This window comes from Coregonus lavaretus, assembly GCF_964263955.1.
Source record: "Coregonus lavaretus genome assembly, contig: HAP1_SCAFFOLD_424, whole genome shotgun sequence".
NCBI lineage: Eukaryota > Metazoa > Chordata > Actinopteri > Salmoniformes > Salmonidae > Coregonus > Coregonus lavaretus.
Window position 1 is genome coordinate 281,645 of NW_028166348.1, and position 23,002 is coordinate 304,646.

At 41.6% G+C, this 23,002-nt stretch overlaps 1 protein-coding gene across 1 annotated transcript; it reads right to left on the minus strand.

The window, feature by feature from the left end:
- Positions 1–246: 246 nt before the first annotated feature.
- On the minus strand, positions 247–19,592 carry LOC311114845 (neuroendocrine protein 7B2-like). The gene is made up of 6 exons (XM_084190072.1): positions 19,514–19,592; positions 15,391–15,625; positions 9,460–9,609; positions 6,692–6,804; positions 1,630–1,683; positions 247–1,200 (listed from the first exon to the last, which is right to left on the minus strand). Exons 2-6 carry the CDS (start codon positions 15,611–15,613, stop codon positions 1,075–1,077), a joined length of 666 nt encoding a protein of 221 aa, XP_084046198.1. The 5' UTR covers positions 15,614–15,625; positions 19,514–19,592; the 3' UTR covers positions 247–1,074.
- Positions 19,593–23,002: the final 3,410 nt, after the last annotated feature.

Here is a 23,002-nt window from a genome sequence, read left to right on the forward strand (position 1 = left end):
CAGAACTACTCCTGGTTTAGATTTAAGTGTTTGGAATAAACTGCTAGATTCCCTGCGGAAGTAAGATATTGGTTAAGTAGAAGTATTCCTGTATGATGTCTTCTTGGAAGAGGCAAAACAAACTGCTGTCCAGCTGTACTGTCTCAGATTTAAGTACAGTAGAGGGATGTACCCGCCCCCTCCAACGCCCCTCATCCTCTCTGATTGATAGATAAATACTATTCAAAACGGACTCAAACCTGGGCAACTTGCTGAGTAAATCATTTATTTTAAATTATTAAGAATTAACAGCAAATGTAAAGCAAAAAAACAGCAAGAGAGTTAGCTAATGGCCTGAGCCCCCCAAAAACAGCTAAATCACAGCAACTTGATTAAACAGCATATTTTGGTTGGATAAAAACATATAATTGAGACAACTTTCAGCTTCATGCTCTAATATTACTGAATTGCATGCCACAGTGGACCACAGGCACAAAATAACTCATAAGCTGGTTACATTTTACACCCTGAGCAACAGTAATTTTGATAGATTGAAAACAAATAACAGATGAGTACTATATGGTAATATATTATTTCTTACACAAGTGGTGCATTTCAATATACCTCTGTGTTCCCATATCTAACATTGTTAGTAGGCTACGTAGTTCAACAAAGACATGGCATGATGAAAAAGTAACACATTTAGAGAACACTCATGATACTTATATGATGTATTGTTTTATTATAAACTAGGTGGTTCGAGCCCTGAATGCTGATTGGCTGACATCCGTGGTATATCAGACCGTATACCATGGGTATGAAAAAACTTTTATTTTTACTGCCCTAATTACGTTGGTAACCAGTTTATAATAGCAATAAGGCACCTTGGGGGTTTGTGGTATATGGCCAATATCCCACGGCTAAGGGCTGTATCCAGGCACTCCGCGTTGCGTCGTGCTTAAGAACAGCCCTTAGCCGTGGTATATTGGCCATATACCACACCCCCCCGGGCCTTATTGCTTAAATCTACTTTAGTTTTAGATAATGTGAAGTGAACATGGCGGGCCAGTAATGATAGAACAGCAGTGTTTGTGATTAGGTGGTGATTTCTGTTGCAGTGGTGGTGCGATAGTCTTCATCCTCTTCTGGGTAGTGGGGAACAGACTTCTTGGCCACAACGTTGTCCAGCCTCTGACCCATCAGGTAGGGGTTATTGACACTCTGGAATAAAAGAAGGGTAAGATGGATACTTTCCTGTTTTGAGAGGAAATATTTAGTTGTCATGGTGCTGGTAGCTTAGTGGTTAAGAGCGTTGTGCCAGTAACCGAAAGGTCGCTGGTTCTAATCCCCGAGCCAACTAGGCGAAAAATCAGTCGATGTGCCCTTGAGCAAGGCACTTAACCCTAATTGCTCATGTAAGTCGCTCTGGATAAGAGAGTCTGCTAAATGACTCAAATGTAAATGTAACGTGCTGAGGATAAAGAAACAATATATTTGACTTCATCCAGAAATGTGAGTTTAAATGTGCATTATCCCCTTCAGGGTATAACAAATCAATGGTGGTGATGTGGATTCACAGAGACAATTTATATGAAAGCAAAACATTTTTCTCTGAGGAAAAAAGAAGAAACAAAACAATTATAGACCCACCCTTTTTTTTCTTTTGGGTCCTCCCTTCAGTTTCTGGTACAACAGCTCCTTGTTCTGAAAGGAAATATTTAAAAAAGTGAGTAGGGCCAAATATACACTACCGGTCAAAAGTTTTAGAACACCTACTCATTCAAGGGTTTTTCTTTATTTTTTTACTATTTTCTACATTGTAGAATAATAGTGAACACATAAAAACTATGAAATGACACATATGGAATCATGTAGTAACCAAAAAAGTGTTAAACAAATCAAACAAATGTGAGATTCTTCAAAGTAGCCATCCTTTGCCTTGATGACAGCTTTGCACACCCTTGGCATTCTCTCAACCAGCTTCATGAGGTAGTCACCTGGAACGTAGTCACCTGGAACGCATTTCAATTAACAGGTGTGCCTTCTTAAAAGTTAATTTGTGGAATTTCTTTCCTTCTTAATGCATTTGGTACTTCGTATTTTATTAGGATCCCCATTAGCTGTTGCAAAAGCAGCAGCTACTCTTCCTGGGGTCCACACAAAACATGAAACATGTCATAATACAGAACATTAATAGACAAGAACAGCTCAAGGACAGAACTACATAAACATTTTTTAAAGACACACGTAGCCTACATATCAATACATACACAAACTATCTAGGTCAAATAGGGGAGAGGTGTTGTGCCGTGAGGTGTTGCTTTATCTGTTTTTTGAAACCAGGTTTGCTGTTTATTTGAGCAATATGAGATGGAATGGAGTTCCATTCAATAATGGCTCTATATAATACTGTTCACTTTAATGAATTTGTTCTGGATTTGGAGACTGTGAAAAGACCTCTGGTGGGGTAAGTGTGTGTGTCAGAGCTGTGTGTAAGTTGACTATGCAAACAATTTGGGATTTTCAACACATTAATGTTTCTTATAAAAAGAAGAAGTGATGAAGTCAGTCTCTCCTCAACTCTTAGCCAAGAGAGACTGGCATGCATAGTATTTATTACAGCCCTCTGATTACAATGAAGAGCAAGACATGCCGCTCTGTTTTGGGCCAGCTGCAGCTTAACTAGGTCTTTCCTTGCAGCACTGGACCACACGACTGGACAATAATCAAGATTAGACAAAACTAGAGCCTGCAGAACTTGCTTTTTGGAGTGTGGTGTCAAAGAAGCAGAGCATCTCTTTATTACGGACAGAACTCTCCCCATCTTTACAACCATTTAATCTATATGTTTTGACCATGATAGTTTACGATCTAAGGTAACGCCAAGTAATTTAGTCTCCTCAACTTGTTCAACAGCCACACCATTCATTACCAGATTCAGCTGAGGTCTAGAATTTAGGGAATGATTTGTACCAAATACAATGCTCTTAGTTTTAGAGATGTTCAGGACCAGTTTATTAGTGGCCACCCATTCCAAAACAGACTGCAACTCTTTGTTAAAGGTTTCAGTGACTTCATTAGCTGTGGTTGCTGATACGTATATGGTTGAATCATCAGCGTACATGGACACACATGCTTTGTTTAATGCCAGTGGCAGGTCATTGGTAAAAATAGAAAAGAGTAGAGGACCTAGAGAGCTGACCTGTGGTACACCACACTTGACATGTTTGGCATTAGAGAAGCTTCCATTAAATAAAACCCTTTTGAATTCTATTAGATAGATAGCTCTGAATCCACGATATGGCAGAGGTTGAAAAGCCATAACACGTACGTTTTTTCAACAACAGGTTATGGTCAATAATATCAAAGGCTGCATTGAAATCTAACAGTACAGCTCCCACAATCTTCTTATTATCAATTTTTTCAACCAATCATCAGTCATTTGTGTCAGTGCAGTACATGTTGAGTGCCCTTCCCTATAAGCATGCTGAAAGTCTGTTGTGAAATTGTTTACAGAGAAATAGCACTGTATTTGGTCAAACACAATTGTTTCCAACAGTTTGCTAAGAGCTGGCAGCAAGCTTATAGATCTGCTGTTAGAACCAGTAAATGCCACTTTACCATTCTTGGGTAGCGGAATTACTTTGGCTTCCCTCCAGGCCTGAGGACAAATACTTTCCTCTAGGCTCAGATTAAAGATATGACAGATAGGAGTGGCCATAGATTCAACTACCATCCTCAGTATCTTTCCATCTAAGTTGTCAATGCCAGGAGGTTTGTCATTATTGATCGATAACAATTTTTCCACCTCTCCCACACTAACTTTACAAAATTCAAACTTGCAATGATTTTCTTTCATTATTAGTTTTTTTAATGCATGAATACGATGGCTCACTGTTCATTGTTAGCATTCCTGCCTAAGTTTGCCCACTTTGCCAATGAAGTAATCATTTAGATAATTGGCAACATCAAATGGTTTTGTGATGAATAAGCCATCTGATTCGATGAAAGGTGGAGTTGAACTTGTCTTTCTTCCCATAATTTCATTTAAAGTACTCCAAAGTTGATATAATTGATCTTGGCTTCATAATACAGTTTATTCTTCTTTTTGTTGAGTTTAGTCACATCATTTCTCAATTTGCAGTAGGTCAACCAGTCAGATGTGCAGACAGACTTATTAGCCACTCCTTTTGGCCCATCTCTTTCAACCATACAGTTTTTCAATCCATCATCAATCCATGGAGCCTTAACAGTTCTAACAGTCAGTTTCCTAACAGGTGCATGTTTATCAATAATTGGAAGAAGCAATTTCATAAATGCATCAAGTGCAGTGTCTGGATGCTCCTTATTAAATCACATCAACAAATATTTTTTACATCATCCACATATGAGTCACAGCAAAATATTTTGTATGATCTCTTATACACTATTTTTGGCCCAGCTGTTGGAACTTTGGCTTTCCTGGATATAGCCACTATATTGTGATCTCTGCATCCAACAACACTACAATAAAACTTGACATAAGATCTTCTCTAAGCATTACAGGGATATGGCTCTGAATATATACAGCAACACCTCCCCCATAAGCATTTCTGTCTCTTCTATAGATGTTATATTATTGTATTGCTACTGCTGTATCATCAAATGCATTATCTAAGTGAGTCTCAGAAATGGCTAATATATGAATGTTATCTGATGTTAACAAGTTATTGATTTCATTAACTTTTTATTTCTAAGGCTACATATATTAATATGGGCTATTTTCAGCCCTTTCCTGGGTAGCTTATCAGTGATAGACATAATACTGAAAATAGCAAACAAAGCAAGATAAAAAAAATAGACATTCAGCAGTCCATTAATCCATTTGTGTGTGTGTGTGTGTGTGTGTGTGTGCTGTGGGGTTGAAGCTACGAACCCATAGGCTTGGCTCTCTCATCCCTTCCAGGCTTCTGGGAGGGAGGGTAGACAATGAGCCTGTCATAGCGGATGTAAGCAATGTCCCCACGCGCTCTGGCAGCTTTCATGGCTGGGATAAGTTCTTTCCTCTTCTGGCGCACAGCTTCAGGATAGTCCTCGTTGAGAAAGATATACATTCCTCTCAAGTTCTTGGCTCTTTCCAGAACAGCTACCTTGTCCAATCAGTTGTGTTGAGACAAAGTAGAGGGGTGGTATACAGAAGATAGCCCTATTTGGTAAAAGACCAGTCCATATTATGGCGAGAACAGCTCAAATAAGCAAAGAGAAATGACAGTCCATGATTACTTTAAGACATGAAGGTCAGTCAATACGGAACATTTCAATAACTTTGAAAGTTTCTTCAAGTGCAGTCGCAAAAACCATCAAACACTATGATGAAACTGGCTCACATGAGGACCGCCACAGGAATGGAAGACCCAGAGTTACCTCTGCTGCAGAGGATAAGTTCATTAGAGTTACCAGCCTCAGAAATTGCAGCCCAAATAAATGCTTCACAGAGTTCAACAGACACATCTCAACATCAACTGTTCATAGGAGACTGTGTGAATCAGGCCTTCATGGTCGAATTGCTGCAAAGAAACCACTACTAAAGGACACCAATAAGAAGAAGAGACTTGCTTGGGCCAAAAAACACGAGCAATAGATATTCGACCGGTGGAAATATGTCCTTTGCTCTGGAGTCCAAATTGGAGATTTTTGGTTCCAACCGCTGTGTCTTTGCGAGATGCGGTGTTGGTGAACGGATGATCTCAACATGTGTATTTCCCACCATAAAGCATGGAGGAGGAGGTGCTATGGTGTGGGGGTGCTTTGCTGGTGACATTGTCTGTGATTTATTTAGAATTCAAGGCACACTTAACCAACATGGCTACCACAGCATTCTGCAGCGATACGCCCTCCCATCTGGTTTGGGCTTAATGGGACTATCATTTGTTTTTCAACAGGACAATGACCCAACACACCTCCAGGCTATTTTACCAAGAAGGAGAGTGATGGAGTGCTGCATCAGATGACCTGGCCTCCACAATCCCCTGACCTCAACCAAATTGAGATGGTTTGGGATGAGTCGGAACGCAGAGTGAAGGAAAAGCAGCCAACAAGTGCTCAGCATATGTGGGGAACTCCTTCAAGACTGTTGGAAAATTATTCCAGGTGAAGCTGGTTGAGAATGCCAAGAGTGTGCAAAGCTGTCATCAAGGGTGGCTACTTGAAGAATCTCAAATATAAAATATATTTTGATTTGATTAACACTTTTTTTGGTTACTACATGATTCCATATGTTATTTCGTAGTGTTGATGTCTTCACTATTATTCTACAATGTAGAAAATAGTAAAAATAAAGAAAAACCCTTGAATGAGTAGGTGTTCTAAACTTTTGATCGGTAGTGTATATATTTTTAGTTTTACAGAAAAGGCCTATTTTCTTTAATCATTGTAAACAAATTGATTAAGCCTTTTTCGGGGAACAAAGACATTTCTATGGTTAACTTGTCACGTGTCCACAGATGGGGTGTGGTGTAAGTTAATAGAAATCAAAACAATATATTTTTCCTAAAAGAGGGTGGAGATGGGACTGGACTAGTTCAACAGAACATAGCTTTACTGTATCCACTCCTGAGCCTAGTGGAGTAGGCTGACATTTCCCCTGACTCTGATCTGAGGTCAGTTTTTGATTTGGGGATAGTATAGGCAACTTCCACCCAGAGAAACCGTAGCAACCACCCCAGTCACTCACCCACTTGGCCAGAGCAGGGTAGTCGTGCTCGGGGTCGAACAGGTGCTGATGTTTCTGGAACTCTCTGCTGAACTCTGCTGTGTCCGGGGCGTTCTCCAGACACCCATCTGTAGCTGCAGTACAACAGGGGGAGCAGAGGACAGAGTCAGAGATTGTGGCCAGATACTATAGGACAGGGGTTCTCAAACCTTTTTTTTTGATAGCGAATTCATCAGGAACATAATCAGAACACAACTCGAGTGAGATAAAAATATCATACAAGGAGTTTTACTATGACTTCGGCAGTGCATGGCCCGGACGAACTAAGTCTCGGGCCCTGGGAAGAAACATTTGAAAGGCCCGCCTCTTGATATCGGAGACAACATTTTGCAGTTTTCAAGGTAATTTCCTGCAAGTCTACACATTTAGCATGGGGCTGAGGGATTTTCTGTTGTTGCAGCTTTAACCCATAACAGTCTAAGCCCTGTCTAAGCCGGGGGGTTCTACTAAGCTATACGGAATTGTTTTAAGAAGGTCATACCTAGGATCATTTAGCTACTTGATTTAGAATTTGAAGACCCCTTGAAGTATCAAAAAAATATATTAAAATAGTTTTTGATTTAAAATATAATTTAGCTTTACTGCTATTAGTCCATTCAAACACATTGAATAACAGATTCACTACACAGAACAACAGATAGTCCCCACAAAAAAATTTAAAGGAAATTTGTTCTAAAGTGTCTGTCCTAAATCTGAGAGATATACAGTGCATTCGGAAAGTATTCAGACCCCTTAACTTGCAGCATTGAAAGTCCCCAAGAACACAGTGAGAAGTTTGGAACCACCAAGACTCTTCCTAGAGCTGGCCGCCAGGCTAAACTGAGCAATCAGGGGAGAAGGGCCTTGGTCAGGGAGGTGACCAAGAACCCGATGGTCACTCTGACAGAGCTCCAGAGTTCCTCTGTGGAGATGGGAGAACCTTCCAGAAGGACAACCATCTCTGCAGCACTCCACCAATTTTTTTTTTTTAAGGTCTTTATGGTTTCTCAAGGTCTTTATGGTAGAGTGGCCAGACGGAAGCCACTCTTCAGTAAAAGGCACATGACAGCCCGCTTGGAGTTTGCCAAAAGGCACCTAAAGACTCTCAGACCATGAGAAACAAGATTCTCTGGTCTGATGAAACCAAGATTGAACTATATGGCCTGTATGCCAAGCGTCACGTCTGGAGGAAACCTGGCACCATCCCTACAGTGAAGCATGATGAATGCGATATTTCAGTTATTATTTTTATAAATTTGCAAAATTTTATAAAAACCTGTTTTTGCTTTGTCATTATGGGGTATTGTGTGTAGATTGATGAGGGGGGAAAAAACAATTGTATCCATTTTAGAACAAGGCTGTAACGTAACAAAATGTGGAAAGAGTCAAGGGGTCTGAATACTTCCCGAAGGCACTGCATCAGATGATTCAACAAAATAAATAGAGCCGAGAACAAAGAATCAACCACACAAAATCAACCAGGAGAAATAGCCTTGGTAGGTGCTAAGCTGTTTCTGGGGGCCTAGTGGACAGGGGTTAGGAGGGTCGGGGTAACAGTCTACCTGTCTTTCCCAGTGGACAGGGGTTAGGAGGGTCGGGGTAACAGTCTACCTGTCTTTCCCAGTGGACAGGGGTTAGGAGACTCGGGGTAACAGTCTACCTGTCTTTCCCAGTGGACAGGGGCTAGGAGGGTCGGGGTAACAGTCTATCTGTCTTTCCCAGTGGACAGGGGTTAGGAGGGTCGGGGTAACAGTCTACTTGTCTTTCCCAGTGGACAGGGGTTAGGGTTAGGAGGGTGGGGGTAACAGTCTACCTGTCTTTCCCAGTGGACAGGGGTTAGGAGGGTCGGGGTAACAGTCTATCTGTCTTTCCCAGTGGACAGGAGTTAGGAGGGTCGGGGTAACAGTCTACTTGTCTTTCCCAGTGGACAGGGGTTAGGGTTAGGAGGGTGGGGGTAACAGTCTACCTGTCTTTCCCAGTGGACAGGGGTTAGGAGGGTCGGGGTAACAGTCTACCTGTCTTTCCCAGTGGACAGGGGTTAGGAGAGTTGGGGTAACAGTCTACCTGTCTTTCCTAGTGGACAGGGGTTAGGAGGGTCGGGGTAACAGTCTACCTGTCTTTCCCAGTGGACAGGGGTTAGGAGAGTCGGGGTAACAGTCTACCTGTCTTTCCCAGTGGACAGGGGTTAGGAGGGTCGGGGTAACAGTCTACCTGTCTTTCCTAGTGGACAGGGGTTAGGAGGGTCGGGGTAACAGTCTACCTGTCTTTCCCAGTGGACAGGGGTTAGGAGGGTCGAGGTAACAGTCTACCTGTCTTTCCCAGTGGATAGGGGTTAGGAGGGTCGGGGTAACAGTCTACCTGTCTTTCCTAGTGGACAGGGGTTAGGAGGGTCGGGGTAACAGTCTACCTGTCTTTCCCAGTGGACAGGGGTTAGGAGGGTCGGGGTAACAGTCTACCTGTCTTTCCCAGTGGACAGGGGTTAGGAGGGTCGGGGTAACAGTCTACCTGTCTTTCCCAGTGGACAGGGGTTAGGAGGGTCGGGGTAACAGTCTACCTGTCTTTCCCAGTAGACAGGGGTTAGGAGGGTCGGGGTAACAGTCTACCTGTCTTTCCCAGTGGACAGGGGTTAGGAGGGTCGGGGTAACAGTCTACCTGTCTTTCCTAGTGGACAGGGTTTAGGAGGGTCGGGGTAACAGTCTACTTGTCTTTCCCAGTGGACAGGGGTTAGGAGGGTCGGGGTAACAGTCTACCTGTCTTTCCCAGTGGACAGGGGTTAGGAGGGTCGGGGTATCCATGGTCCTCACTGAAGTCTTTAGGGATGTTGTCCCCTGTCAGCTCAGCTACTATGTTGGGGATGTTTCCATAGGGACCCAGGTGCTGCAGTCCCTCATGGGCGCCACCTAATGGAAGAAAAGCAGCATGACAGGGACACCTTATTGTTTAGTCATTGACAGAGACAGAGAGACGGAGGGGACATGTTTACCTCTGTTTTTACATTTTAAATGTGATTATTGCATTTAGAATAAGGAATATCGCCTACTCAGCCTAGATATCACTATGTTGTTATTTATGTACATGTTCCATCTCCAAAACAAAATCCCAAGTACAGAAACCCAAGGACAGAAATGTCAATGTAATCTCCATAATGGTACTGGAAACTATAACCATTGGCAAAATATGTTCTCTCTCTGAGATGCATGCTCTCTCCCACAGAATATATCCCCTTAATACTCCTGATAATCATTTGTCAGGAGCAAATATAAAATAGCTTATAGATTATTAGCTCAGTTGGTAAAGCATGGCGCTTGCAACGCCAGGGTTGTGGGTTTGATTCCCACGGGGGGGCCAGTATGAAAAATAAATAAAAAATAAATGTATGCACTCACTGACTGTAAGTCGCTCTGGATAAGAGCGTCTGCTAAATAACTAAAAATGTAAAATGAGTGATTTCTCCCAAGCTTTGAACTGGGAACATGACTATCTGTTGTGTAAAAACTAGTAGGGAATATTTCAAAAAAATTGCCTGCATTTGAGGGTAGAACATATTTCTAAGACATAACTGTTGGCCAAATCATGACACACCCCAGATATACACTAACTAGGCTGACGGTCTTACACCATTTCATACTGTCCTATCATGTTAGGTCGACATAATAAGTTGACAACTTATTTTGTTAGATACAATCCTGTTGTTACTCTACTTCATTAGCTAGGTTTCCATCCAATTGGAGACAGATTTTCATGCATATATTCTAAAAATCTGCATAAAAACAATATGCACATTTTCCCACCAGAGGGGTGTTTCCATTAAAACTGACTAGTGGTGGTTAAAAGGATGTGCGTGATGACATAGTGCACATAAAAACCACTTTTGCGGATACCGTTCTCATGTACCGAATAAATAAAATCTACATTAAATGGGTTTCCATCGCATTTTCAACTCTACCGATGGTTTTGTCACAAAAAGACTTTCCCAGTCTGGTTTTGGTGCATGCTCTAGACAGCTCGCTGATACAGTGGACAGGGTAGGTTATACACTGCTCAAAAAAATAAAGGGAATACTTAAACAGCACAATGTAACTCCAAGTCAATCACACTTCTGTGAAATCAAACTGTCCACTTAGGAAGCAACACTGATTGACAATAAATGTCACATGCTGTTGTGCAAAATGGAATAGACAACAGGTGGAAATTATAGGCAATTAGCAAGACACCCCCCCCAATAAAGGAGTGGTTCTGCAGGTGGTGACCACAGACCACTTCTCAGTTCCTATGCTTCCTGGCTGATGTTTTGGTCACTTTTGAATGCTGGCGGTGCTTTCACTCTAGTGGTAGTATGAGACGGAGTCTACAACCCACACAAGTGGCTCAGGTAGTGCAGCTCATCCAGGATGGCACATCAATGCGAGCTGTGGCAAGAAGGTTTGCTGTGTCTGTCAGCGTAGTGTCCAGAGCATGGAGGCGCTACCAGGAGACAGGCCAGTACATCAGGAGACGTGGAGGAGGCCGTAGGAGGGCAACAACCCAGCAACAGGATCGCTACCCTCCGCCTTCAACGTAAATAGTCCGGGTGGTAATTTGATTAATTGTTCAGCAGTCTTTTGGCTTGGGGGTAGAAGTTGTTAAAGAGCCTTTTGGACCTAGACTTGGCGCTCCGGTACCCCTTGCCGTGCGGTAGCAGAGAGAACAGTCTATGACTAGGGTGACTGGAGTCTGTGACAATTTTTTGTGCCTTCCTCTGACACCGCCTAGTATATTGGTCCTGGATGGCAGGAAACTTGGCCCCAGAGATGTATTGGGCCGTACGCACTACCCTCTGTAGCACCTTACGGTGCCACTGGGATTTTTTTCCCATTCTTCAAGGCAAAACTGCTCCAGCTCCTTCAAGTTGGATGGGTTCTGCTGGTGTACAACAATCTTTAAGTCATCCCACTGATTCTCAATTGGATTGAGGTCTGGGCTTTGACTAGGCCATTCCAAGACATTTAAATGTTTCCCTTTAAACCACTCGAGTGTTGCTTTAGCAGTATGCTTAGGGTCATTGTCCTGCTGGAAGGTGAACCTGTGTCCCAGTCTCAAATCTCTGGAAGACTGAAACAGGTTTCCCTCAAGAATTTCCCTGTATTTAGCGCCATCCATCATTCCTTCAATTCTGACCAGTTTCCCAGGCCCTGCCAATGAAAAACATCCCCACAGCATGATGCTGCCACCACCATGCTTCACTGTGGGAATGGTGTTCTCGGTGTGATGAGAGGTGTTGGGTTTGCGCCAGACATGGCGTTTTCCTTGATGGCCAAAAAGCTCAATTTTAGTCTCATCTGACTAGAGTACCTTCTTCCATATGTTTGGGGAGTCTCCCACATGGCTTTTAGCAAACACCAAACGTGTTTGCTTATTTCTTTCTTTAAGCAATGGATTTTTTCTGGCCACTGTTCCGTAAAGCCCAGCTCTGCGGCGTGTACGGCTTAAAGTGGTCCTATGGACAGATACTCCAATCTCCGCTGTGGAGCTTTGCAGCTCTTTCAGGGTTGTCTTTGGTCTCTTTGTTGCATCTCTGATTAATGCCATCCTTGCCTGGTCCGTGAGTTTTGGTGGGCGGCCCACTCTTGGCAAGTTTGTTGTGGTGCCATAATCTTTCAATTTCTTAATAATGGATTTAATGGTGCTCCGTGGGATGTTCAAAGTTTCTGATATTTTTTTATAACCCAACTGTGATCTGTACTTCTCCACAACTTTGTCCCTGACCTGTTTGGAGAGCTCCTTTGTCTTCATGGTGCCGCTTGCTTGGTGGTACCCCTTGCTTAGTGGTGTTGCAGACTCTGGGGCCTTTCAGAACAGGTGTATATATACTGAGATCATGTGACAGATCATGTGACACTTAGATTGCACACAGGTGCACTTTATTTAAATAATTATGTGACTCCTGAAGGTAACTGGTTGCACCAGATCTTATTTAGGGGCTTCATAGCAAAGGGGGTGAATACATATGCATGCACCACTTTCCGCTATTTATTTTGTATAATTTTTTGAAACAAGTTATTTTTTTTCATTTCACTTCACCAATTTGGACTATTTTGTGTATGTCCATTGCATGAAATCCAAATAAAAATCAATTTAAATTACAGGTTGTAATGCAACAAAATAGGAAAAACGCCAAGGGGGATGAATTATTTTGCAAGGCACTGTACGTACGGTCACTGTGGGGACGACGTCGTCAATGCACTTACAGTGAGGGAAAAAAGTATTTGATCCCCTTGCTGATTTTGTACGTTTGCCCACTGACAAAGAAATGATCAGTCTATAATTTTAATGGTAGGTTTATTTGAACAGTGAGAGATAGAATAACAACAAAAAAATCCAGAAAAACGCATGTAAAAAATGTTATAAATTGATTTGCATTTTAATGAGGGAAATAAGTATTTGACCCCCTCTCAATCAGAAAGATTTCTGGCTCCCAGGTGTCTTTTATACAGGTAACAAGCTGAGATTAGGAGCACAATCTTAAAGGGGGTGCTCCTAATCTCAGTTTGTTACCTGTATAAAAGACACCTGTCCACAGAAGCAATCAATCAATCAGATTCCAAACACTCCACCATGGCCAAGACCAAAGAGCTCCCCAAGGATGTCAGGGACAAGATTATAGACCTACACAAGGCTGGAATGGGCTACAAGACCATCGCCAAGCAGCTTGGTGAGAAGGTGACAACAGTTGGTGTGATTATTCACAAATGGAAGAAACACAAAATAACTGTCAATCTCCCTTTGCCTGGGGCTCCATGCAAGATCTCACCTCGTGGAGTTGCAATGATCATGAGAACAGTGAGGAATCAGCCCAGAACTACACGGGAGGATCTTGTCAATGATCTCAAGGCAGCTTGGACCATAGTCACCAAGAAAACAATTGGTAACACACTACGCCGTGAAGGACTGAAATCCTGCAGCGCCCGCAAGGTCCCCCTGCTCAAGAAAGCACATATACAGGCCCGTCTGAAGTTTGCCAATGAACATCTGAATGATTCAGAGGAGAACTGGGTGAAAGTGTTGTGGTCAGATGAGACCAAAATCGAGCTCTTTGGCATCAACTCAACTCGCCGTGTTTGAAGGAGGAGGAATGCTGCCTATGACCCCAAGAACACCATCCCCACCGTCAAACATGGAGGTGGAAACATTATGCTTTGGGGGTGTTTTTCTGCTAAGGGGACAGGGCAACTTCACAGCATCAAAGGGACGATGGACGGGGCTATGTACCATCAAATCTTGGCTGAGAACCTCCTTCCCTCAGCCAGGGCATTGAAAATGGGTCGTGAATGGGTATTCCAGCATGACAATGACCCAAAACACACGGCCAAGGCCACAAAGGAGTGGCACATTAAGGTCCTGGAGTGGCCTAGCCAGTCTCCAGACCTCAATCCCATAGAAAATCTGTGGAGGGAGCTGAAGGTTCGAGTTGCCAAACATCAGCCTCTAAACCTTAATGACTTGGAGAAGATCTGCAAAGAGGAGTGGAACATAATCCCTCCTGAGATGTGTGCAAACCTGGTGGCCAACTACAAGAAAAGTCTGACCTCTGTGATTGCCAACAAGGGTTTTGCCACCAAGTACTAAGTCATGTTTTGCAGAGGGGTCAAATACTTATTTCCCTCATTAAAATGCAAATCAATTTATAACATTTTTGACATGCGTTTTTCTGGATTTTTTTGTTATTATTCTGTCTCTCACTGTTCAAATAAACCTACCATTAAAATTATAGACTGATCATGTCTTTGTCAGTGGGCAAACTTACAAAATCAGCAAGGGGATCAAATACTTTTTTCCCTCACTGTATTGATGAAGCCGATGACTGCGGTGGTATACTCCTCAAAGCCATTGGATGAATCCCAGAACATATTCCAGTCTGTGCTAGCAAAACAGTCCTGTAGCGTAGCATCCGCGGCATCTGACCACTTCCATAATGAGCGAGTCACTGGTGCATCCTGTTTTAGTATTTGCTTGTAAGCAGGAATCAGGAGGATAGAATTATGGTCAGATTTGCCAAATGGAGGGCGAGGGAGAGCTTTGTATGCGTCTCTGTGTGTGGAGTAAAGGTGGTCTAGAGTTTTTTTTCCCTCTGGTTGCACGTGACATGCTGGTAGAAATTAGGTAAAACGGATTTAAGTTTGCCTGCTTTAAAGTCCCCGGCCACTAGGAGCACCGCTTCTGGATTAGCATTTTCTTGTTTTCTTATGGCCTTATACAGCTCGTTGTTAGAGCAGTCACTGGACTATCTTGTCAATATAATAGATCATCTTTGGTATTACAACGAAACATATCATTGCTTGACTCCAAGTTTACTGCGATATGATAGTTTTTGTATCAATATTTGCACATGAAAGCATTTCCACCGCAATTGTCACATAATCAATTTCACAGACAAAAAAAAGATCCCACCTTGTCTTGCGTATTTTGTTTAGTCGACATTGGGACATTTTACAGACTGTTTCCATAAGGCCTGTAGTGAGTTTATTTATGCGTCAGGTAATTAAGCCGCATTAAATAGTTGGATGGAAACCTGGTTATTGACCAATAACATTTGATACAGAATGAGCACAAAATATACTACTACTATCCATCCCCATGACTATAACAGACAACTCCTTTAACCCATACATTATTATTAGAAATCATGGACCATAATCACCTACCTTGGATGCTCTGTGGCCCCACGATGTTGGTGGCCTGGTGAGCGGGGTACTCGACCCTGGGCCGAGCGATACCCAGCTGCTCCATGACTCCGTGTAGGAGACGCTGAATGTCGGCCTCAGATACCTGGTCTGCTGTGCGGGGGCTCCGGGCCGATGCCAACCCCGCTATACATACCAGAATGATCAGCAGCACTGTTCTACTCAACCTCATCGCCGAACCCATCTCTAGTGTCGGCTATAGGGAAATAAAAACAGCGTTGCTTATTTGTATTTATTATGGATCCCCATTAGCTGCTGCCAAGGCAGCAGCTACTCTTCCTGGGGTCCTGCAAAATTAAGGCAGTTATACAATTTTAAAAACATTACAATACATTCATAACAGAAAAAATAATAATGCTTATAATGTATGATAGGCCTATATGCTGTGTTTAATGTATTTAATAGAAAATGCAACTGAAAAATTTGTTCTACTAATTATATTATATTTCATCAGAGGAAAGTCCATCTGACAAGAACCATCATTAACCCATTCGAAAATTGTATAGAGTTAGAACATTTTTATTTGTGTCACTCCAGAATAAAATATATATATATATATTTTTTTTTACCACATTGTGGACCAAAGTCAAACATGGCACAGACGTCATTAATAATGCATTACATCATCTATACACATGTATGCATAAACAAAAACTAAACTAAACACAGTGGATGAAAGGACAATTAGGCACTTATAAAAGGTCTCCTTTGAAGGATAAGGTGGCAGGCTTTAACGGAGGCACTAGTGTAGCACACAAGCTCACCAGAGAGCACACACTATGAACATGTCATAAACTATGAATTTTTTATTTTTTTTATTACAGGAAATTAGCTTTAAAACTGCTATGTTTTCTCTCAGGCTCGTGGCAAACTGTGTGGAAAATCAGGAAATTAGCTCAAGAATTCTTGAAAGTCGGGACAATCCTTGTCCAGCAGGTAAACTTTATTTTTTATAGTAAAAATGTTGTTCCATTATTTGAGCTTAAAATGTACATTTAGGATAATTTTATAAGGGAAAAGACTTGTTTTGAGAATTTTCTAAATACTTTCAATATTATTAATTTCCATATCGGCCTGGAAATGCCCTTGTCTGGAGCAAAGGATCCTAATTTCAAACCCTAAAAAAAAACGGTTTAAAATTCTAGAAACTGGCAATAATCAATATTAACTGAAAAATTATAATATTTAGTTTCCCGCAATAGCACTCTGTGACTTTCATGAACATCTTTCTTGAAACTTTGATTCCTAAAGATGTGTCCGGAGATTTAGTAACCTCTTTGTTATGGCAAGCCGAAATAAGTTCTGGAGTAACAAGTCACAATAAGTTGCATGGACTTTGTGTGTAATAATAGTGTTTAACATGATTTTTGAATGACTACCTCATCTCTGTACCCAACACATACAATTATCTGTAAGGTCCCTCAGTCGAGCAGTGAATTTCAAACAGATTCAACCACAAAGACCAGGGAGGTTTACCTATGCCTCGCAAAGAAGGGTAAAAATAAAAAAAACACACATTGAATATCTCTTTGAGCATGGTGAAGCTATGAATTACACTTTGGATGGTGTAGCAATACACCCAGTCACTACAAAGATACAGGCGTCCTTCCTAATTCAGTTGCCAGAGAGGAAGGAAACCGCTCAGGGATTTCACCATGAAGCCAATGGTGACTTTAAAACAGTTACAGAGTTTAAATGGCTGTGATAGAAAACTGAGGATGGATCAACAACATTGTAGTTACTCCACAATACTAACCTAATTGACGGAGTGAAAAGAAAGAAGCCTGTATAGAAAAAAATATACCAAAACATGCATCTGGTTTGCCACAAGGCACTAAAGTAACACTGCAAAATGTGGCAAAGCAATTCATTTTTTGTCCTGAACACAAAGTGTTATGTTTGGGGCAAATCCAATGCAGCACATTACTGAGTACAGTACAACTCTCCATATTCAAGCAAAATCTTAGAGGAAAACCAGGTTCAGTGTGCTTTCCAACAGACACTGGGAGATGAATTCACATTTCAGCAGGACAATAACCTAAAAAACACAAAGCCAAATCTACACTGGAGTTGTTTACCAAGAAGACAGTGAATGTTCCTGAGTGGCCAAGTTAGTTTTGACTTAAATCTGCTTGAAAATCTATGGCAAGACCTGAAAATGGTTGTCTAGCAAAGATCAACAACCAATTCGACAGAGCTTGAATAATTTTGAAAATAACAAATGGGCAAATGTTGTACAATCGAGGTGTGGAAAGCTCTTACCCAGAAAGACTCACAGCTGTAATCACTGCCAAAGGTGCTTCTACAAACTATTGACTCAGGGGTGTGAATACTTATGTAAATGAGATACAGTATGTGCTAACATTTCTAAAAACACGTTTTCAATTTGTGATTATCGGGTAGTGTGTAGATGGGTGAGATTTTAAAAAAAAATATGTCATCCATTTTGAACTCAGGCTGTAACACAACAACATTTGGAATAAGTCAAGGGGTCTGAATACTTTCTGAAGGCACTGTAAATGAATCAGGAATGAGCAGGGTCAGCTATACCATAAGGACCCCGTCATGTACTCATTACATGTAGCGAAACAAGGCCACTCGGTCTATAAAGTCCTCTACTTTTGATAGATTTACAACAATATTGTTATCACCATGGTCACAACCATAAACTGTCAACTCCATCTGCCAGATAATTCAATGTAACACATTTGTATCTATGTGCTAGAGTAATAAATCAACTGAGGACAAACTAAATTGCTACTGTGTATACCACTTGAATGAAAAAAATAATATATTAATCAATTCCGTAAACCGATCTGATAGAACGGTTGTTTTTATTGGGGATTTTCAAAATGAATCATTTTCATATTTTACAAATGTTTGTATTGAACTCTGTTGTCAACTCCATCACTGATGGCTAACCCCCTTAAGATCTATTTGTTTTTGTCAATATTGAGAGAGAGAAAAAAAATATTGTAATCACTGTTCTGCAGCTTTTATGCTTGAACAATTGAAGTATTTGCTGTGCTAGACCTAAGGGATGCTTCCTTTATAAATGTTTTGTTCTAAATTTAGAACAAATGCCCCGAAGCATTTTATTGTGCTATAAAACAAAACAAAAATAAGTTGGGAGATTTGCATATTACATATTTGAATCCTCTGATAGAATTAAACAATCAAGGCCTTTAAACACCTGTTGGGACAATAATTGTAAAAATGAAATGCCTTTTATGGTGTCTGGCAGAGTTGACAAATCCAGTTAGTTGCATTTTATAAAACCTTTTTATTTTTTTATGGTTGTTTCTTTACATGGTGTGACAGCTGATACTTTGGTCTATCAAAATATTGTAAATGTTAATATTAAAGACAAATGTGGGGGAAAAAAGTTGAGATTGTCCCTAGCTAGAAAACTGCACATATTTCTCTCTGCACAAACATTTAAAAATACATCGTGGCCTGTGAAACTGCGTTATGCCACTAGAAGCTGGCATCTACATTGTTACCTGATCAAATTTCACAATTATTATTTAAATTTTGTCTGGACAGCCATTATTTAACAGTTGGTTTACAGAAGGCAGGTGCAAATAAACCATATTGATGTTCCCCCTATAGGCTAATAATATCACACACCATTCAGACATACGAATCGCCTTAGGTCCAAATACCGCTGTTGATGCCTAAATAAGGTAGGCATGCGCATAGCCTAACCATCATAATAAATCAAAAATTACGCACATAAAACGGTGTTGTCTATCTTTAAATCATATGGCCATTATGGAAATACATCTAAATGTATGTAGCATGCATTGTCCCAATTAGCCCTATAATCAAATATTGCCCTATATGGAATTAAGGCATATGTGCGTTTGCCTCTTTTCTGTGGAAACAAAATGTACGTGCGCCATCAGACGTTTAGGTCTACGTCAGAGGGAAATATGCGACAGAGGCCGCAACAGTCATCCCAAGATTAGATACACCAATAAAATAGATTAATTCAACAGATGCAACGTTTTCAATATTATAGGCATATCGAAAAGGCCTATTCGATATTTATCTTAACGTTACCATGTAGCGTTTCCCTTACCGTGTATCCTGGACGCGAAGAAGAGCTAGTGATGCTGACCGAGGATGCGGTCGGTCTTCGCTCCACAGTTTATCAGCCTACCGCTGTTGCCAGGCTCCGAAAATAACTGGCATCTCCGTGAATGTCATTGGTCGGCAGACAATGTTAATAATTAAGCCCATCAGGGTGCCATATTGGTTTTCTTGTGTGCTTTACAAATTAGCAGACAGGCATGCAATAGCCTAAGACATGGCTAAAATAGTATTTTCATAAATTTGACTCCAAAGAAAAAGTATTAAAATAAGCCTATTTATTAAAACACATTTTAGTTTTACAGACATGTTGGACTACAGGAAATAAATTAAATATCAAGTCAAATAGACTAACAATAGATAAAATGTATTTACAATAAAATGTGACATTCATAGGCCTTCATTTTCATATTCAATGCAAAAACAATGACAACTGACATATGGGCCTTTATGTCTAAAGAATAGAGCTCTCTCTATCTATTTGATATGAGACTATAGAGTGGTGCGTCTCCTGCTCTTCCAGGTGGTTAGGTTCAGCTTTCCCAGACCAGACAGACCATGATACCTGGGGACACTGTCACCTCCCTTCAGCCTTTTGGTCGAAAAACACCCAACGTTTCCCGAATCCATTCTGAGGAGGGATGGACAGGGAATTAAACTGTTCGAGTTAATAGTTCCACCCATCCTAAGTGGGGCAGGACCCCACCTTGCTCAGTTTCGCGTCGCTTTGTAGAAAAGAGAATACCATACAAAACTAATTTTACCTTTTGAATGTTTTGTTCTGTACTCTGCAGCTCTCTGTCCTCACTGGGACGGAGGGAGACCTGGCCAACAGGGCTGAAAGACTTGTGCCTGGTTGCCCTGGGCAAAGAAGTTGATTTTATCAAGGTGCAATCACGAATTATCACAAGTTCAAATGAAGTCTCTGAAACATTGTCATTATACTGCACACAATCTGACAGACCAAATGTATGTGGAAAAATAGATTCTTGTAAACATGTACCGGAGCAAAAGGTGTTGCTCCTGAAAAGCTGAATATCTGGGAAGGCCTCCAAACCCAGACTCTTTCTGAGGGTCCGTTTCTTCCTGCAGGGAGACATCTCAGCATGACCTGGGCTGCCCTCCACGACCACCTGAGGAACCACACCTATAGACAGAGACATCGTCATACGAGTCCTGTCCTCCATCTGCAATAATCTGATGGGGTGAAAGCAATCAAGGTGGAGAGTGAAGGGTGTAAGAGCCATACCGAATGAATGGTCATTCTCTATGAAGGTACGGACCACGGCCTTGAATTTCATGCACGTGTCCATCCCCTCTTTTCTGTGGCTGGGAGGAAGCAGGCTCGGGGCAAAGATCACAGCCAGGTTACTATTGGTCATCCTGTTCTCTGCACACCTTAGAACGGGAAAGCAAGGCAGAGAGAAGACAGTAGATGATCTCAGTAAGAACCGTACTGCATGTCACTCTGGATCAATAGCTTCTGCTAGACAAAAAGGTAGATTATTATTTTATCTCAGTCTGAGATCCATGCAAATATATATTTCACAGCACAAGACCGTGAGTTCCAAAAAAGAATGGTCTGGACCTTTATGGCACAAGAGCTACGCTTCAAATCAAATTGTATTTGTCACATGCGCGGAATACAACGGGTATAGACTTTACTATGAAATGCTTGCTTTCCAAGCCCTTCAAGGATGCGGAGTAAAAAAAACTTTCAAAAACTCAAGAGGAATAAAATACAGAAGAATAGAGCTATATACAGGGAGTACCAGTACCAGATCAATGTTCAGGGGTAATAGCTATATACAGGGAGTACCAGTACCAGATCAATGTGCAGGGACATGAGGTATTTGAGGTAGATATGTACTGTACATGAAGGCAGGGTAAAGTGACTAGGCATCAGGATAGATAATAATAAGAGTAAAATAAAGAACAGAGTAGCAGCAGCATATGATGAGTGTAAGTCTTGTGAGTGTGGATAGAGTCAGTGCAGATAATTAATGGTTACCCAGACTAACTATTTAGCAGTCTTATGGCTATTTAGCAGTCTTATGGCTTGGGGGTAGAAGCTGTCTCGGAACCTGCTGGTCCGAAAGCCGATGCTCCGGTACCGTTTGCCGGACGGTAGCAGAGTGAACGGTCTAGTGCACTTTCCCTGTTGCCTGCTATTCCCCCCACAATAGCAATATTATCTCCAAACATATTACCTGTGGGAGACCTTCGAGAGGAAGTGGAAGAAGTATCTGAGGAAGGCAGAGTTCCTGTCAGGCAGTAGGCAGGACAGCAGCTGGGTGGCTGAGGCCCTCTCCTCCACGGTAGGCAGTAGCTGGGCCTTCAGCAGGGCTGGAGAAAGAAAGAGTACTTTTGTCTATTACTGTCACAGACTCACTTCAAATCAAATTTTACTGGTCACATGCGCCGAATACAACAGGTGCAGACATTACAGTGAAATGCTTACTTACAGCCCTTAACCAACAGTGCATTTATTTTTTACAAAAAAAGTTAAAAATAAAAACAACAACAAAAAAAGTGTTGAGAAAAAAAGAGCAGAAGTAAAATAAAATAACAGTAGGGAGGCTATATATACAGGGGGGTACCGGTGCAGAGTCAATGTGCGGGGGCACCGGCTAGTTGATGTAGTTGAAGTAATATGTACATGTGGGACCACTTCACACGAGGACCTGTATTCATGATCCTGATCCTAGATCAGCAATTCTATTCTGAGACGCTTTTATGAATATGGGCTCAGAATTTCCCCATTAGAGCTGGGATTTAAACCAGCGACCCTCCAGTTACCAGCTCACCTCTAGGCTGCCTACCTGAGTGGAGGTCTGAGGGGAATAGAGGGTCTGGAAGCTCACGGCAGAACAGCTTCAAAAGGCTGGCCACGTCACAGGGGAGGGCTGTGGACAGACAGGCCTCCCCGTGGTCTAGTTTAACCTGTGGTATTGTTGGAGGTGTGGTGGGAAAGAGATGGGAGAGATGGGAAAGAGGGAGGGTGTGAGAGAGAGAGAGAGAGTCCAGAGTCCATCAGATAACAAAAACAAGGCTTCAATTGACATCCTTCGATCAGCAACTAAAGGAATCTGTGCATGTTGAAGTCACACTTACCCTGAGGGTCCTCAGACGAACAACAGAGCCGGATTTTCTGAAAAGACCATCAGTCCCAGCATACCCCAGTAGATGCTCACAGGCATACACTAGAAAGCTACATTTAAAAATTGTAATATTAATAATATGAATTCTTATTTGTCACTTCAGTTGTACAATGTGGATTTGTTGCATTAAAATTTTTCATTGTTAGAATAGAGCCTATGTGTGTTCTTACTAAGGTAGCAAAGGGAGGGTATTTTACTGGAAACTTTCAAAGTTAACTACCGGGATTTGGTATCTTTTAAAGGATTTTATGTAATCTATCAAGAACTCTAGTGGCCCTTTCGGGTACTTCAGATTATCACAAGTGTCTAATTATCTC

Excerpts from the sequence above, each read along its gene's own strand:
- LOC311114845 (XM_084190072.1), bottom strand. The coding sequence starts at position 15,613 with ATGGGTTCGGCGATGAGGTTGAGTAGAACAGTGCTGCTGATCATTCTG. Across the intron at positions 1,684-6,691 it reads ACCCTGCTCTGGCCAAGTGG|AACAAGGAGCTGTTGTACCA; the intron begins GTGAGTGACTGG and ends ATTTCCTTTCAG. Across the intron at positions 1,201-1,629 it reads GACCCAAAAGAAAAAAAAGG|AGTGTCAATAACCCCTACCT; the intron begins GTGGGTCTATAA and ends CTTTTATTCCAG.